The following is a 15,491-nucleotide window of genomic DNA, read 5'->3' on the forward strand; positions in this document are numbered from 1 at the left end:
GCCATGGTATGCCATAGATCCTTAGCTCATGGGCACCTGCAAAACACATGAAATGTGTCCTCTCGCTCGAGACATGATGTTGGGCTTTGACAAGCACACCATTAGTCATGCGGCGGCCAGAGCCTGTCATTCATTCACACGCCAAGAAGACAACGGGTAAACAAGAAAATATACAGTGTCATGAATGATGAATGTTGTAACCACATTATTAATGCAGGAAATACATACGTAAGCGCGTGCAGAGCAGTGGCAACAGAAGTATGGAAAATATAACAAGAAACGATACATCACATCATTGTATTGTATATTATTCAAAGTCCGCTGGATTCTGACCAATGAGAAGTCATTAGATTCAAAAATGTGTGCCGGAAGAGAAGAAACCAGGTGCTTCACAAAGACAAAGTGTACAGCCAACTTCAGTAAATAGCTACTCCTTTTTTAGGGGCTTAATTGTAATTATGTGTACTCACTTATCTGCACAAGACTCTCCACATAATTAACGGTTTCGAAAGTCATTTTCTTACCCGAATACGGGAGGTGATTGTTCCTATCAGGTTGATAGTACCACAAGTCCTTGATCGCCACAGGAACCTTCCTCATCGTGGCATTTCCAATGTTATACCGGAACAGTTCGCGGTCAGCAATAACAAACAGCAAATCCTTGCCGTGAAACGCAACTTTGGGGCATCTGAAAAGCCCACCAGGGACCGGCACAACAACCTCCGGCGGAAGCGGGACGACGAGGCGTCGAGTCCATGCCGGCGCATCCGTCGTATCATCACAAGCCCAGATCTCCACCACCTCACACGGCTTTGCGAAGCAAGCACAGCACAGCTCGCCCTCCAGTTCTACGAAACCCACAGGCTGCGCGTCACACGGAGGATACGGGATCAGGCTGAAAGTCTCGTCAGCTAAGCTGAAGCGGATGAACACGTCGGGGCTGATTTCATCCGGCAGATCAACTCTCCGGTAAATGAAGCCTCGGGCGTGAGCCGGCGTTACCGCGCGAATCGGGTACGGAGGATCGGCGGTTCGCCTCCAGAAGCTGTTGGTTCCCAGGGTGAGCACCTCGAACCTGCAGACGCTCTCAGAGGCAACGCCGTGTTGCCTCTGGTAGAAATACCTCGCCGCTTTGTACTTTCTGCTACGTGGGTCGAAACCAAACCCGACGCGGTGGTGCTGCTCTTGGTTCTGGCTGCCCTTGGGCAGGAAAACAAACTCTCCGGTCAGAAGGTTGCGGACCATTATCTCCTGGTCACTGGTGGAGGTGAGGATCAGGCCGTCGCAATGCAGGGGCTGGGTCCATCGACCAATGCCCGTCGGAAACTGCTCGCTTGACGCAAGGCCGCCATTGTACTCGTAGAATCTCATCGAGAACGCGGTCTTCTTCTCTGGGGAGTACTCGCAAGGCAGTATGAGCATCCTTGGCCGAGGCTTTGAGAGCTCTCGGTGCGCGTCGGCGAAGCGCCGGCTGGATATCACGGCGAGCCACCCCTTGCAGACGCACTTGAGCCTCGCCGCGGACTTGGCCGGGAGCCGTGATAGGATCTCGATGGTCAGGTCGTCTGGGATGCTGGCAAGAGACGGCCGTGAGCACGGCGTGCCGATGAAGGCGAACTTCTTGCGAGGCGGCTGTGGAGACGCGGGGAGATCTGCACATCTCTTCCCCGCCATGGCAGAAGCCTTTGGATCCGCAGAAGATGAGAGCGTATGAATCAGTTATATATGGCTCTGAGCGGAACTTAAACAACGGGCGTCGGATTATATAAGGAAGGACGCGGTTTTTGTTTCCGATTCGATCTAATCAGGCAGAAAATTATACAAGGAATTCTCAGTTTGATCAGGCAAGCTCGAACCGGAACCGTATAGCACACCCTAACCTTTGGAAAAACAGAGTCGGTGCGGTGCGCCGCCAACGTCGAGGATGATAGATGGCTGTGGATGATCCTTCTGCATCACCCGGCGCCGGCAATCCTCCGCCGGCCGAGCGACTGCGGCAGGGCCGAGGGGATCCGCGCGAGCGACTTCAACATCGTCAAGAAAAGGCCATTCATGGATGCGCACTCAAGCATTTGATGCTACTTTTTTTTAGTTTATTTTTCATTCTTTCGAATTTGCCGTTCATGGGAGCATATGAGCTCGGGATATCTGTGAATTACCTTTTTTTTTACTTCACTAGGTCTGGCACAAAGCAACTAAACGTCCGTGGATATAACAAGGAAACGGCAGAAACTGATCAGGTTTCCGTCATGCATCTGCTCTTCTCCACATTGTATACCCATTTAACACCAAGCACACTGATCTAGCCAGGACCGGAGCGCCCCATGAAGATCAATCGGCACAACACTAGCTATCGCTTTTATCAACTTTATTCCGAAGACACCATGCAAATATAGTACAACTACTTGGTGCCAATAAGAATTCGTAGTTCAGGCAACAGTGAGCTAAACCGAACAACTAGCAGAACAAGTTCTCTCCACAAAGTAGTCACTAAATCGCGGCACAATGCCCATACACATCACAGTAATTCATGGAACAAACCATGCGGCAGATCTTCAGAGGTAGTAGTAAGAAAGCAGAGGCGCCACCACCGCGGCTAGGAGGATGGTTGCCGCCGAGACAGGAGATCTGGTCGCTGCCGATTTCGCTGGGCTTGGGCTGACGGTTGTTGGTGTTGATCCGGAAGTTGGTGTAGGTGCTGCAACATACATTTCGATTTCAGTATAGTAAAATGGATGGAAGTAAAAGATTCAGACGATAGAAAAGCAGGAACCAACATTTCAATTCAGGACTTCGGGCAATAAAGTAAAACAGGTGGTTTTTCTCAATCACAACATATAATCTATCATCAGCTTTCGTGTCACACCGATGAACAATCCATGAGGATGAACTTAATATACAAACTGATGCACGTACACAAATCACATCTTTTAGCAGCTGGCACATTCTATCACTAATTGAAGGCCAAAGTTGGCATCATTTGGTGGTTGCCATGCATCATAATGGTTTGTCAATTATGTTCTGTTCGTGATCCAGTGCAACATCTGGCTGTCAGCCCTCAAAATTACGATGGCATTGAAAAGCACCGCCACTATGACAGCAGTACTTTATTAGGAATGTCTTCGATTACAATACAAGCTAATATTTTGAAGGTCTGCTATGTGCCAATTTCATTCTATGTGAATCTCAAAATCATTCTTTTTTGTGATGTTTTTCTTTTCAAGTGGAGGTTGTCAACAACAAAAAATGTTCTGTTTTTTCACATGCAGACCACTGAAAAATTCTAGATGCCAGAGGTGTCCAGAAAAATTCTCTGTAGTCCAAGAAAGCATTGATGTCAATGCCCAAGGACACATTCATATGTTTTCCCTTCGATCTCAAGAGTGGAAAATGGAGGTGGAGATAAATCGACTCTAGCTCTCGGCAGTTCTTTAATCAGTCAGATTGGAGCATCTGCTGATTAGATCTAATTAACGTTTTTTTTCTGCACGGATCTACAGGAATAAAGAGAGGGATTCAAAATGTAGGAACTGCAAAGGAGAAGAGAGTGAGGAATTACCTTCAGTAGGGGCGCCGTTAGGGGCTCCGCCGGGCAGTTTCACTGCAGGACAACCAAAAATTGAGTCAGACCAACACCGCATGTGCGTGCCCCTCCATGAACACACGGGGACAGATCACAAATCGACACGAGGAAAAGAGAATCGGAACAAGATGGGAAGATGGCTCACGGCTGCAGTTGCTGAGGGCGGCCGGGTTGCCGCCGCAGGCGGCGGGGAGGCCCTTGGCGCGGGTGAGGTTCATGGGGATGCCGTAGTCCTTGCCGAAGGCGTCGCAGAGGCAGGCGACGCTGGCGGGGCTGGCGAGCGCGGTCTTGACGCCGGTGCAGCACTCCTTGGGCGGCTTGCCCGGCGCGGCCCCCGGCGTGATGTAGGGGAGGCAGCCGGTGAGGCCCGTCAGCGCGGAGCCGCAGTCCCCCGCCGGCGCCGCCGGCCCCGCCGCCGGCGCCTGCGACGCCGCGCCGGACGCCAGCGCGAGGACGACGGCCAGGAGAGCCGCGACGGCGTGGGTGGGGCGCGCCATGGCGGGTGCTCGAGCTCGAGTGCGGGGGCGGTGTGGGGGGTGGGGGAGTGGAAGCGCGGTGTGGTGGTGGAGTGGACTGAACTGGTGGGCTGTGGGCGGCTGGTCTGGCTTTAAAGGTGGCGGCTTCTCGGCGCGGCCAGCGAGGGCGGTGAGGTGGGATTGTAGCACAGTAGGGTTTCCTCCTGGTGGGTGGTGGTGACCGTCGTTATCTACCGGGCCGGCGTGCCGTGCGCACCGGAGAGCGGTTGGTTAGCCGAGTGCTCGACGGTTGGCGCGCGAGTCAAGTCTCCAGCGCGCGACTGGACTGGCACGTACGTTGGGAACCGCCTTTTCTGCGTCCTTGGAAACGGTAAACATGATGTCATATACTCACTCCATTTTCTTTTCAAAGATCAAGGGTCGTGATAATCATTTCGCAGCAATTTTTTCAGCATTTTGGGGCCCATTTATGGAATCATTTCGCAGCCATTTTTTTGCGGGAAAAGAAATGCCATGTCGGGTCAAAGTTAGGAAAAAGAAGTGGTGGAGTGCACAGACATGACATGGTGGCCACGGCCACCCGTGCAGCCTCCAACTGGAGACACCCTGCCTCCACAATGAATTTGAAAGAAAAGAAACAAATACGACAAGATCTTCAAATCGACTACGTGCTCTTATTCTTTGTATTATGAGATTTTTTTTCCCTCAGAAAAACGCGCTTAGTTCCTTGTAAATTCAACCACTATTATCCTAAAAAAAAATTCAACCACTATTTCATTTGCAAAAAAAATTAAAAAAAATTCAAGCACTATTTGGCTGCTCGATGTGTCGTTTTCTTTTTAAGTACTTCTCCACCCTGTGACTTTAACCGCCAATGGCAACGCATGTTTTTTTCTTATCTTTGGTCCGCATGATGGCATTCCGCAGTCCATATGAAGGTATTTCCCCCTGAACACTTTGCGACAGCGATGCACAGCTGTGATGTGCCAGCCGAAATTCCGTGATGCGCCTTTGCACTTGCATATATGGAATGCAAGATGGAGAGGCGTGCATGTGACCTTCCAGCTGGTTTGCATCCTCACATGCTCTCCAGTACTAGTACTACTACCTGGCCCATGGAATTATTGTGCAATCCATACTGCATTCCGGGGTTGCATCCTTATCTCGCACAGTGCTGTCGATCTCGCGTGAGAGCGCGGGTAACCTCACTTATTTTCGCCACACGCGGCCTTGTCTCTGATGTTTCTGTTTGCAAAACGGAAATGGCAAGGCGGTCTAGTTTTACATCATCAAGTGCCGTAAGATTACGTGATTGAAAAAAAAATAAGACTGTGCTCCTCAATCGAGAAAAAGGAAAAATGACAAAGAAATAAGATGTCTTTTGCTGTTGGTGGGTTTACCTCGATAGGAAGGTCAGTGTAGCTTTGCCGGCGGAAGTTCCCGTGAAAAGAAGGAAAACGATAGGCGTTTGTTCACGAATCTCATGATCTCATCTGGTATCACCTTCACACACACACTTCGGCGGCCCTGCACTTCGTATGCATGCATACCGACGAGACGATACCGACCAGCGTGAGGATAGATAGATAGAAGAGGAGAAAAGGTGCGCTGCGTCCACAGGCAACAGTCTCTTTTCTCCCCTACTCTTTTCTGCGGGGAATCTCACCTACTTTTTGTTTTTGAGTTGATCTCACCTACTTTTTGGCAGCCATACCGACCGTGACAGCTAAGCTCGTTCGTTTCAGAACGAGTCGCACGAATGGTAGCCCGTATGTTCAGGTAAAAAATATATTTGGGGCAGTGATCTGCGCCGGCGCGCTGGCCCAACGTTTCGGCTGGTCGCGCGCCGTCAGATCCAATCGCGTTAGACCGTTAGATCTAGGAAAAAACGGTTCACCCAGCTTCTTTCCTTTTGTCGCGGCACCTTCCCTCATTACTAGGGAAAATCTTATACACAGAAATTTAGCAACAACGCGGGTAAAAAAAGGGCGCTAGTGCTAGATAGCAATAGCGTTTGAGAAAAAACCGCGCTACAGATACAACCTTAGCAGTAGCGCGTGTAGTGGCAAAAGCGCTACTATTAATATTCTCATTGGTAGAATGATAGGCTACGCATAGCAGTAGCGGGCTTGGAAGAAGTGCGCTACCGCTAGGGCATAAGTAGTAGCGCGTTTCCTAAGAAGAGCGCTACTACTAAGGAAATAAAATAAGATGAAAAACAAATAGAAAAGTAAATGAAAATGAAAGAAATAGAAAAAGGAGAAAGGAAAAAATAAAATGTAAAGCAAAATAAATGAAAAAGCGAAAAAAGGAGGAAGGCATAGCAGTAGCGTGTGTTCGTAAGAGGCGCTATAGCTAACGTAGCTGTAGCGCGTGTCCTAGACCCCCGCTATAGAAACAGAAAAAGAAATTAAAAAATGGAAGAAAATTACATAGCTATAGCAGCAGCGCGTTTTGTAAAAATCGCTATAGCTATCTTAGCTATAGCGCGTTTTACCAAACGCGCTACCGCTAAGTTTGACTTAACCAAAAAACCGTTTCTCCCGGCCACCACTTCTCCCTCAAATCCCTCAACCCACCCCGCCGCCGTCTCCCCGATTTGCCGTCGCCCCACTTCGCCGCCGTCTCGTGCCGACGTCGACGCCACCAGAGCCGTGCGCCGTCGACGCCACCGGAGCCGCCCCCAATGCCACGGAGCCGCGCAGCCTCGTCAACGCCACCGGAGCCGCCGTCGACGCCACCGAATCCTTCCTCGCCACAACTGCCTCCCTCGCCGTCACCGGAGCCATCCTCTGTAATCCCCCACCCCTCCTCTCTCTGTCATGCATAGGTTAGCTAGTTTAATTAGGTTAATTATCTAGGTTAGGGCAAAAATTTAGTTAGGGCTTTGACAGAGAAGTAGTTAGGTTAACTAGTTTAATTAGGTTAATTATCTAGATTAGTGCAAAATTTTAGTTAGGGCTTTGACAGAGAACTAGTCAGGTTAACTAGTTTAATTAGGTTAATTAGTGCAAAAATTTATTTAGGGCTTTGACAGAGAACTAGCTGCGTTAACTAGTTTAATTAGGGTTAATTATCTAGGTAAACTAGATTAACTAACTAGGTTAAATAGGTAGGTTAATTAGGTTCGTTGGATTAACAAGCTAGGTTAAGTAGGTTGGCTAGGTTAGAGGAAAATTTTATTTTAGAGCATTAGGTCAGAAGGGTTAGAGAATGGAGTTCCTTTGCAATTTAATTGGGTTCTGTCCTAGGCGGAGAAGGGTTAGAGATAATAATGTGTGTTTGTGTGAGAGAGAGGAATAGCTAGATCAACATAATTTGGGTTCTGTCCTAGGCGGAGAAGGGTTAGAGATAATAATGTGTGTTTGTGTGAGAGAGAGGAATAGCTAGATCAACATAATTTGGGTTCTGTCCTAGGCATAGAAGTGTTTAGTGAGGTCATTTTGCAAAGGTTTTTGATTTTTGAAAAGACCACTATTTTTCAAGGAAAAGAATTTAGGCAAATTTTATTTTAAAGATGACCCCTTCCTAAACTTTTATTGTTGATTATATCTTTTCATTGAAGTGGTCATGTTATATCTTTTCATTGAAGTTGTTCGATTGTGCCTAAGTTGCTTTGTTGTTTCCAGGGAATGATGCTGAGTGACCTATGTTTTGCTGGAATGTTGATTCATTTCTGTTCCGGCAAATTTCAGCTTCTCGATTTGTTCACTTTTTAGAAAAGGTCATGCCGAAATTTTCCGTGAATTTCGGCATGACTTGTGCTACAAACTAGGACATATCGAGTGCCGGGATTTGCCGCACCAGGAAGGAGTCAACATTCCTGCAAAACAATAGGCCTTTTTATGTCATTATTCATTTTATTAGGTCTAGAATTAATTGACTAGATTTAATCATAGGAAACATGGCTAGCAACGATGAAGGACAGGGTTCTGGTGATTGCGACGATGTCTACCGGGCGACAGACAAATTTTTTAACCTTACCGACGATCAACCGATGTTGTTGCTGGGCCCACTAGTGGCATCGGGGACTGAGACCGACACGCAGACCGGTGCTGAGACTGAGACCGGCGCTGAGACTCAGACCGGCATCGAGACACGACGCTGAGACTGAGACCGGTGCTGCCTCGGGGAGCGGAGCCGGTGTAGAACCGAAAGCAAAGAGGCAACGGCTTCCTAACAAACTCAGGACTACTAGACTGGTGGTCACGGAGGTGGACGACGACAATTTTGAGCCAAAGGCGCACGATGAAGCGCGCGCGTGCTACGACAATCAAATAGGCTGCATCGTATGGACAACCGCCACCATCAACGATGAGAAACTACAGAAGATAGAAAATATGAGGAGCTCCCTCCTAAAGAAGTTTCACCAGATATTCTTGTTCCTGGGCCAGAATGAGAAGGATTATGAAGATCCAGACGAGGACCCAACAATGAAGAAGATAAACAAACACGCCATGACCAAGTTTAGCGACGCGTTGGCTGCTTGGAAAACTCAAGTGAAAGCAAAGATCATCGACAAGAAGGAACCCTACTCCGAGATTGTAAAGGATAATCCGACAATCACGGAAGAGCAGTTTAAAATATTCAAGGAGGCTTGCGAGGCCGAAGCTGCCAAAAAAGTCTAAGTACATGAAGGGGCTTCAAGAGAGGAACATTGGGAGCCACCACCTCGGAAGCCGTGGTTACGGCGGAAAGAGGTCCAAATGGGCCAAGGAGGACGCGGAAGCCGCGAGTCTGGGCATCCCAGACCCCTTGGCGGATTTCACCGTCCTGTAGGAGCGTGACGTCCTGAGGGCCCGGCACCGTTGGGACCCAGTGAAGAAGGTTTACGAGACAACACCGGTCATTACGGAGTTCATGAGACTGCTGGTAATTTTAGTTTCTGATCAATTCGACTGCACACGTTAGTCATATTTGTAAATGATCCTTGTGCCTTTTGCAGAGAGAGTAGCACCGGATTGCGGCCGAAAGCGACTCGCTGTCTGAGGCATTGGCGAGGCCCAAGTGGGACACTCCATTCAACCGGGCGTTGAATATATTGAAACGACAACCGGTGGATACTCGACCGTCGTATGGATGCGTGCACGGTGTCGGAGACGGCGCCACGTGGAAGAAGTAAAGTCGTGTCCATCCCGGACATCTGCAACGTCCTCTCACGCCTTTTTTGGGGGGTCTTATTGTTTGTTGGGAAAGCAAGGAAGACTAGCTTTGGCTCGAACATATTGAAACGACAACCGGTGGATACTCGACCGTCGTATGGATGCGTGCACGGTGTCGGAGACGGCGCCACGTGGAAGAAGTAAAGTCGTGTCCATCCCGGACATCTGCAACGTCCTCTCACGCCTTTTTTGGGGGGTCTTATTGTTTGTTGGGAAAGCAAGGAAGACTAGCTTTGGCTCGACACATTCCTCGACATCGTCCCACACAGAAAGAAAGAGCGTGGAGCCCCGGCCCGACCTGTAAGTCCGCCCGCGGGTAATACCTTACTGAGCCTACTCAAGCAATCTCCCATTAGCCGCTCTTTACTTTATAGTCAAGCGATTGTAAACTCATTATTTAGGCTAGCGACTTTGCTGATTAACAAGATTATCGCATTGGAACCGTGAGACCATGGAGGAGAGAAAGGAAAGACGGAGGTTAACTGAAGAAAACATCGACAAGAAGGTTGAGATTGCGGTTGAGAAGAAATCATCAAAGACAGTCGCAACAGCGGTAGCTGCCGCAAAACAGGTGGTTGCAGATTTGTCTACTTCCTTGGTGACGGGCGTTTTCACTTGGACAAGGCAAAATCCAGAAAAAAATGCAGAGGACTTTCCCCTTGTTGACTTCTTGGGAGCACCTGCTCCCGCACCGGCTCCTGCACCTGCTCCTGCACCGGCTCCCGCACCTGCTCCCGCACCGGCTCCCGCACCTGCTCCCGCATCGGCTCCCTCACCGACTCCCGCACCGGACATGCTCGGTGGTGCCTCGTCTTTGGCTGAGCTCGACGCCCTCACGGTATCTGTCACACCACCCCCCTTCAATATAAATGTATAATCTCCCGTTTTCGTTGCCTTTCGGATGTCTCACATCGCAGACTTTTCTTTGCAGGCCGACGAAACCCCATGCACCATATTATACACCATCGGCGACCAGAAGGTGGACGTGGGGAAGGCGACGATAATGGAGCCGAAGGAACCATTGTTCCACAGCCGGTCGATCCCCCCGAACGTCTTCAAGGTTTCCGTGGCCAGTGTCAAACCGGGCCACGAGAATTTGCCTCCTCTAATACTAGTGGGGGATGACGACGAGACCCCGCGGCGGCTTGGTGATTGTTGCAACGGGTAGGTCCTGTTGTGGCCAAAGAGTCTGCTTCATCTGGAGGCGGCCGGGAGCACACCCACGAGCACGCAGCCTCAGCAAGGTATGAACATCAACACCCCACCTACCCAATTAGCGTCGGGTGTCGGGTTGGGTGATAGCGGACGGGGTAAGGAGGAGGTTCCATTAGTCGCTGATGACGTCGCCATGGATGAGGATGAGGATGACGATGGCGCTGAACAGTATGTCTATACTGGCGCCTCCTCAGGGTTTGAGCGTCATGAGTCGGTGCCTGAATTACCGTCTCAATGTATTATGGACGACCTTCCGGTAGTAAAGAAGTCTAGGAAGAGAGCGAGGAAAGGCAAAAAAGCTGATTCTATGATCCAGCCGCCTCAGCAGCCTCGGCTTTAGGACCGTATAGATATCCCCGATGCGGATAAATGGCATATCCCCGGTCAACCAATCCTACCTGCAATAGCGCTACGGGCCAGATTCGGTGATCTAAGGAGACTCCATGACGATGTGCTGCTGGTAGAGAAAGGCCTCATCGCCTCGAAAGATCTAGGATACCCACTCTACGTGGTTAACGTTCCGCGGCAAATGTCGTACGTCGACAGCTTCCCCGCGGATAAGTTCTTCCTCCGATTCGATTACATATTCGACATGTTTCACGTGAAGAAGCTGGATTTTACGTTTGTCCGCCTTTATGCCTTGCACATGAACTACATCATTGGGGTTGAGCAGATACGTCATATCTGTGTCGCTGACCCGTACTACATGCACGAGGGCTTCTTGGGAGTCTGCGCAGAGCACCATGAATACGCGAGGGATTACATCGTCAGTTTCATGCTCGCCAATAAGGACAAGGAGGCGATTCTCGTGCCTTATCATCCCATGTAAGTCATCCGCGCTGCTATCCTTCCTTCGATTTCAATAATTCATTTGCACGGTGGAGGCTAATTAATTTGAGGTGTACTTATTTTGCGCAGCGGCGGGCGCGCCGTCCTCATCATCCTCTACCCCCGATTCTCCCACGCTCTTTACTTGGACTCGTCGAAGAACATTCACAAAAAGGATTACACCCACATCAAAGATGTTCTCGACAGTGCTATGTTTTACTACCAAGCAAGGGGTGGAGAGGTTAGGGACAAGAAGAGAAGGGGCAGCAGGGCCGCCTTCAGCCATAAGACCGACTTCTGCTGCATCCAGCAACCGAACGATTCTTTGATGGATTCTATGTCCTACACCACATGCTGGAGTACAGACGGGATCACCAGAACCTTCGCATGTCACCTAGATCTGGCGATGCCCATATTCTGCAATGGGCAAAGGACATAGGAGATATCGAGGATCATCGACTTCGAGCTGAGTTCTATAACATCCAGCGCGAACTTGCCCAAATCATCATGAAGGAGGTCGTCGAAAAAACAGGGATGTTCTATGGAGAAGGACAAATGTCGCGGGAAGACGTCCGAACATGGATAGCCTCTCAGCGTCTCGACATGAAGCCTTTCACTAAGCTCGAGGACTATCTCCCTGACATGGATGGATGGCACGACATGGTGGAGTGATTGTCGATATATGACAATGTGTCCGTTTAGTCCATACTTTCTGTATGACAAAACTTTGAGTTATGCACGGTGAAACTTTATTTGTGATGTAATTAAACCGTCCTCCTCCTCGAGTAGCGAAAATCACTCTAGTTAGGGCATATTGGGTACGATGAACTTTGTTATTTATGCTTATGATATGTTGTTTCTATTTTTGCCAAGTCTGTCTCTTTCTGTTGCTCAACTATATATGTTGCATATCATCGACTCATGTGACGATGTAGGTGCATAGATCATAGATGGAGAAGAAGTGCAATGCCAGGAGTATATATACGACAAGTGGCCGGAGTGTCAGGCCCAGGTGTACCAGTTTCCGGTTTCCGAGCGACAGGCAGTAGTTAGTTTAGGTTCACGCTAATGCGAGAGAGGGATACGAACTCATGTACTCAAAGTGATAGCTCTTCTCGCGTATATCATTGTTTAGATGGACGAAGATGTATTTGCAAGTAATTGAGACTTGTATCGCTATTTTCGAGATTGATGACGAGAAACCACTTTGTGTTGGATGATGATTATGATGATGACATGATTTGATGAGACTAATTGTATGTATATGCTATGATTACATTTGTATGTGTATGATATGCTAAAGATTATTGTATAAAGCCTATTCAAATACAAAACAAATATGCAGGAAAAAAACTAATAAAACTAGTAGTAGCGAGGGAGGGGGGGGGGGAATTTAGCAGTAGCGCCGCCTTACTAGTAGCGCTTCCCTATAAACAGTTCTGCAGATAATATCAGTAGCGCCCTTTTCTAAAGAGCGCTATAGCTATTCATGTATAGCAGTAGCGTGGGACAACAGGCGCTACTGCTATACGTTAGCTGTAGCGCCTTATTAGTAGCGCCGGTCCCCGCGCTAGTGAGAGGCCCAAAACCCGCGCTGCTGCTAGGCTTTTCCCTACTAGTGCCTCCCCGCATCTTGCACACGCACCCCCTGCATCTCGCACAGCTCGTCGGGGCGGAGGCCGCGCTCTCCTACTGCCCGCCTTCCTCCAGGTCACAGCACCGCCCCTCCCCTCCTGCTCCTTGCTAGTTCTCATCGCCGGGATTCACGGCAACCCCACACCAGCATCTTGTTTCCGTGCTCGCCGTCGCGCTTGAAATGGATGTAGCGAAAACTTCACAGGTAGTAGCAAAATCCAACTATGGTTGCAACAAATCATCATCGTCGCCGTCGCGAGGTCGTAGCTCTGCTTTGATGGAGGTAGCAAAATACTTCGCCGGTAGTACCAAAAAACAACTATGGTTGCAGCAAAAATCGTCATCGCCGGTGCCCCACGACCATTCTCTGCCTATATAAAAAAAGAAGTCGGTTGTAGCAAACAACAGAGCTGGTTGCAGCTTTTCGCCGTCGTCCATGGCTTCCATCGTCTATGGTTGAAACTTTTTTTGCCGCCGGTTGAAGCTTTTCTGTAGCCGATTGCAACAAAATTAAATGCCAGTTCCAGTTCGCGCTCTGCCCGGTTCCAGCAAAACAGTGATGGTTCCAGCTCCGGTGATGGGCGGTTGCAGCAAAAAAGGATGCCGCTTCCAGCTCCCAATCCAGCCGCTTCCAGCAAAAAAACTGAGCAGAGTAGCATGCTCCCTCAGGAGGAGAAGGAGGTGTGGAGGTCTGGAGGAGGAACAGTGAGAGGGAGGGGGAGTCTTGCGGCGGTGGATCTCATCAGGCGCGCGCGCATGGTGGAGGGTGCCGCGGTCGTGACCGGAGACATGTGTGCTGGTTGTGCGGGCGAGGGTTGGTGCCTGGTGGTGTGGGTGCCCCCGGCGTCCATGTTGTGGGGAAGAAGATGGGGAAAAGAACGATTGGAAGCAGTGCTCTCGTTGCCTCGTTTTTTTGTAAGGGATGCTCCCATGCCAATCACATGATCGATAGCGATCGCAGGGCCGCGCGCATTCGGAGAAATGTTTCTGCCTGGGCGCCGTCTGGAAATGTTTACCTTTTTAGGGCTACTAGCACATATGCCCGTGCGTTGCAACGGGAGATTTTTTTGCGAGAAGCATCGGAAGATGTGTCCATTAAAACGGTCTCCACAGCGGTGGGGCGACAAAGCGAGGAGTTGCGGTGTTCTCATGGGTCATGTTTGGCCTGCGAGATCTTGATAGTGATGGGGTTGGTCGGTGTGGTGGACACCACTCAACTCGTGCCTTTTTTCCCTCTGGGTTCGCCTCCGTGTCTAGGTTATGGTTGCCTCCTCATTTTGTGGCTGCACGGTTGAAATATCATGGATGTCGCCTAGAAGGGGGGGGGTGAATAGGCGCTTTAAAATAATTACGGTTTAGGATTGAACAAATGCGGAATAAACCTAGAAGTTAATTTATCAAGCACAAAACCTACAACAACTAGGCTCACCTATGTGCACCAACAACTTATGCTAAGCAAGATAAACAAATAGGTGATAGCAACATATATGACAAGAAACAATATGGCTATCAAAAAGTAAAGTGCATAAGTAAAGGCTCGGGTACGAGATAACCGAGGCACATGGAGACGATGATTTATCCCTAAGTTCACACTAGCAGATGCTAATCTCTGTTTGGAGTGGTGTGGAGGTACAATGCTCCCCAAGAAGACACTAGGGCCACCGTAATCTCCTCACGCCCTCGCACAATGCAAGATGTCGTGATTCCACTAAGGGACCCTTGCGGGCGATCACCGAACCCGTACACTTTGGCAACCCTTGGGGCCGGTCACCGGTACCCGTCAAATTGCTCGGGGCGATCTTCATGACCTAATTGGAGACCCCGACGCTTCCCCGGAGCTTTACACCACAATGATTGAGCTCTGAACACCACCAACTGTCTAGGGCGCCCAAGCACCAAAGAGGAACAAGCTCAAGGGTACCAAGCACCCAAGAGTAATATGCTTCTCAACTTGAAACTTCCATGTATCACCGTGAAGAACTCAAACCAATGCATCAAATGCAATGGCAAGGGCACATGGAGTGCCCAAGTCCTTCTCTCCCAAATGCCACCAAAGCAACTAATGCTAGGGAGGAAAATGAGAGGAAGAACAAGAAGGAGAACACCAAGAACTCCAAGATCTAGATCCAAGGGGTTCCCCTCACATAGAGGAGAAAGTGATTGGTGGAAATGTGGATCTAGATCTCCTCTCTCCTTTCCCCCCAAATTAGCAAGAACCCATGGAGGGATTGAGAGATAGCAAGCTCGAAGGAGGTCAACAATGGGGGAAGAACATGAGCTCAAAGGATAATGGTCATTGGGGAAGAAGACCCCCTTTTATAGGTGGGAAAAAAAATCCAACCATTATGCTCACAGCCCACACAGAGCGGTACTACAGCTCATGGGAGCGGTGCTACCGCTAGGGCAGTGGAAGCCCTTTGAAAAACAACAGCGAGGAGGCAAAAGGCCGGTAGAACCGCCGAAGCGGTACTGCCGCTCGTCCTCACGGTACTAGCGCTAAGGGTAGCGGTACTACTGCTTGCGTTAGGATGATTTGTGCACTACTTAGAATATTTGCATTAGGATGCCAAGTGCACAAAATAGGATCATCAC

General features: G+C 49.4%; 2 protein-coding genes across 2 annotated transcripts; both read right to left on the bottom strand.

The window, feature by feature from the left end:
* Nucleotides 1–373: 373 nt before the first annotated feature.
* Nucleotides 374–1,760, bottom strand: LOC123044145 (putative F-box protein At4g09190). The gene has a single exon (XM_044466798.1). It carries the CDS (start codon nt 1,672–1,674, stop codon nt 457–459), a length of 1,218 nt encoding a protein of 405 aa, XP_044322733.1. The 5' UTR covers nt 1,675–1,760; the 3' UTR covers nt 374–456.
* Nucleotides 1,761–2,351: 591 nt separating this feature from the next.
* LOC123044146 (non-specific lipid transfer protein-like 1) lies at nt 2,352–4,200 on the bottom strand. The gene is made up of 3 exons (XM_044466799.1): nt 3,729–4,200; nt 3,560–3,601; nt 2,352–2,698 (listed from the first exon to the last, which is right to left on the bottom strand). The coding sequence occupies exons 1-3, from the start codon at nt 4,078–4,080 to the stop codon at nt 2,556–2,558; spliced, it is 537 nt and encodes a 178-aa protein (XP_044322734.1). The 5' UTR covers nt 4,081–4,200; the 3' UTR covers nt 2,352–2,555.
* Between the last annotated feature and the right edge of the window lie 11,291 nt (nt 4,201–15,491).

Source organism: Triticum aestivum, chromosome 2B (assembly GCF_018294505.1).
Source record: "Triticum aestivum cultivar Chinese Spring chromosome 2B, IWGSC CS RefSeq v2.1, whole genome shotgun sequence".
NCBI classification, from domain to species: Eukaryota; Viridiplantae; Streptophyta; class Magnoliopsida; order Poales; family Poaceae; genus Triticum; species Triticum aestivum.

Coding starts and splice junctions, on each gene's coding strand:
- LOC123044146 (XM_044466799.1), bottom strand. CDS start 4,080: ATGGCGCGCCCCACCCACGCCGTCGCGGCTCTCCTGGCCGTCGTCCTC. Junction 3,602..3,728: donor CGCCCTCAGCAACTGCAGCC/GTGAGCCATCTT, acceptor GTTGTCCTGCAG/TGAAACTGCCCGGCGGAGCC. Junction 2,699..3,559: donor TAACGGCGCCCCTACTGAAG/GTAATTCCTCAC, acceptor TGTATGTTGCAG/CACCTACACCAACTTCCGGA.
- LOC123044145 (XM_044466798.1), bottom strand. CDS start 1,674: ATGGCGGGGAAGAGATGTGCAGATCTCCCCGCGTCTCCACAGCCGCCT.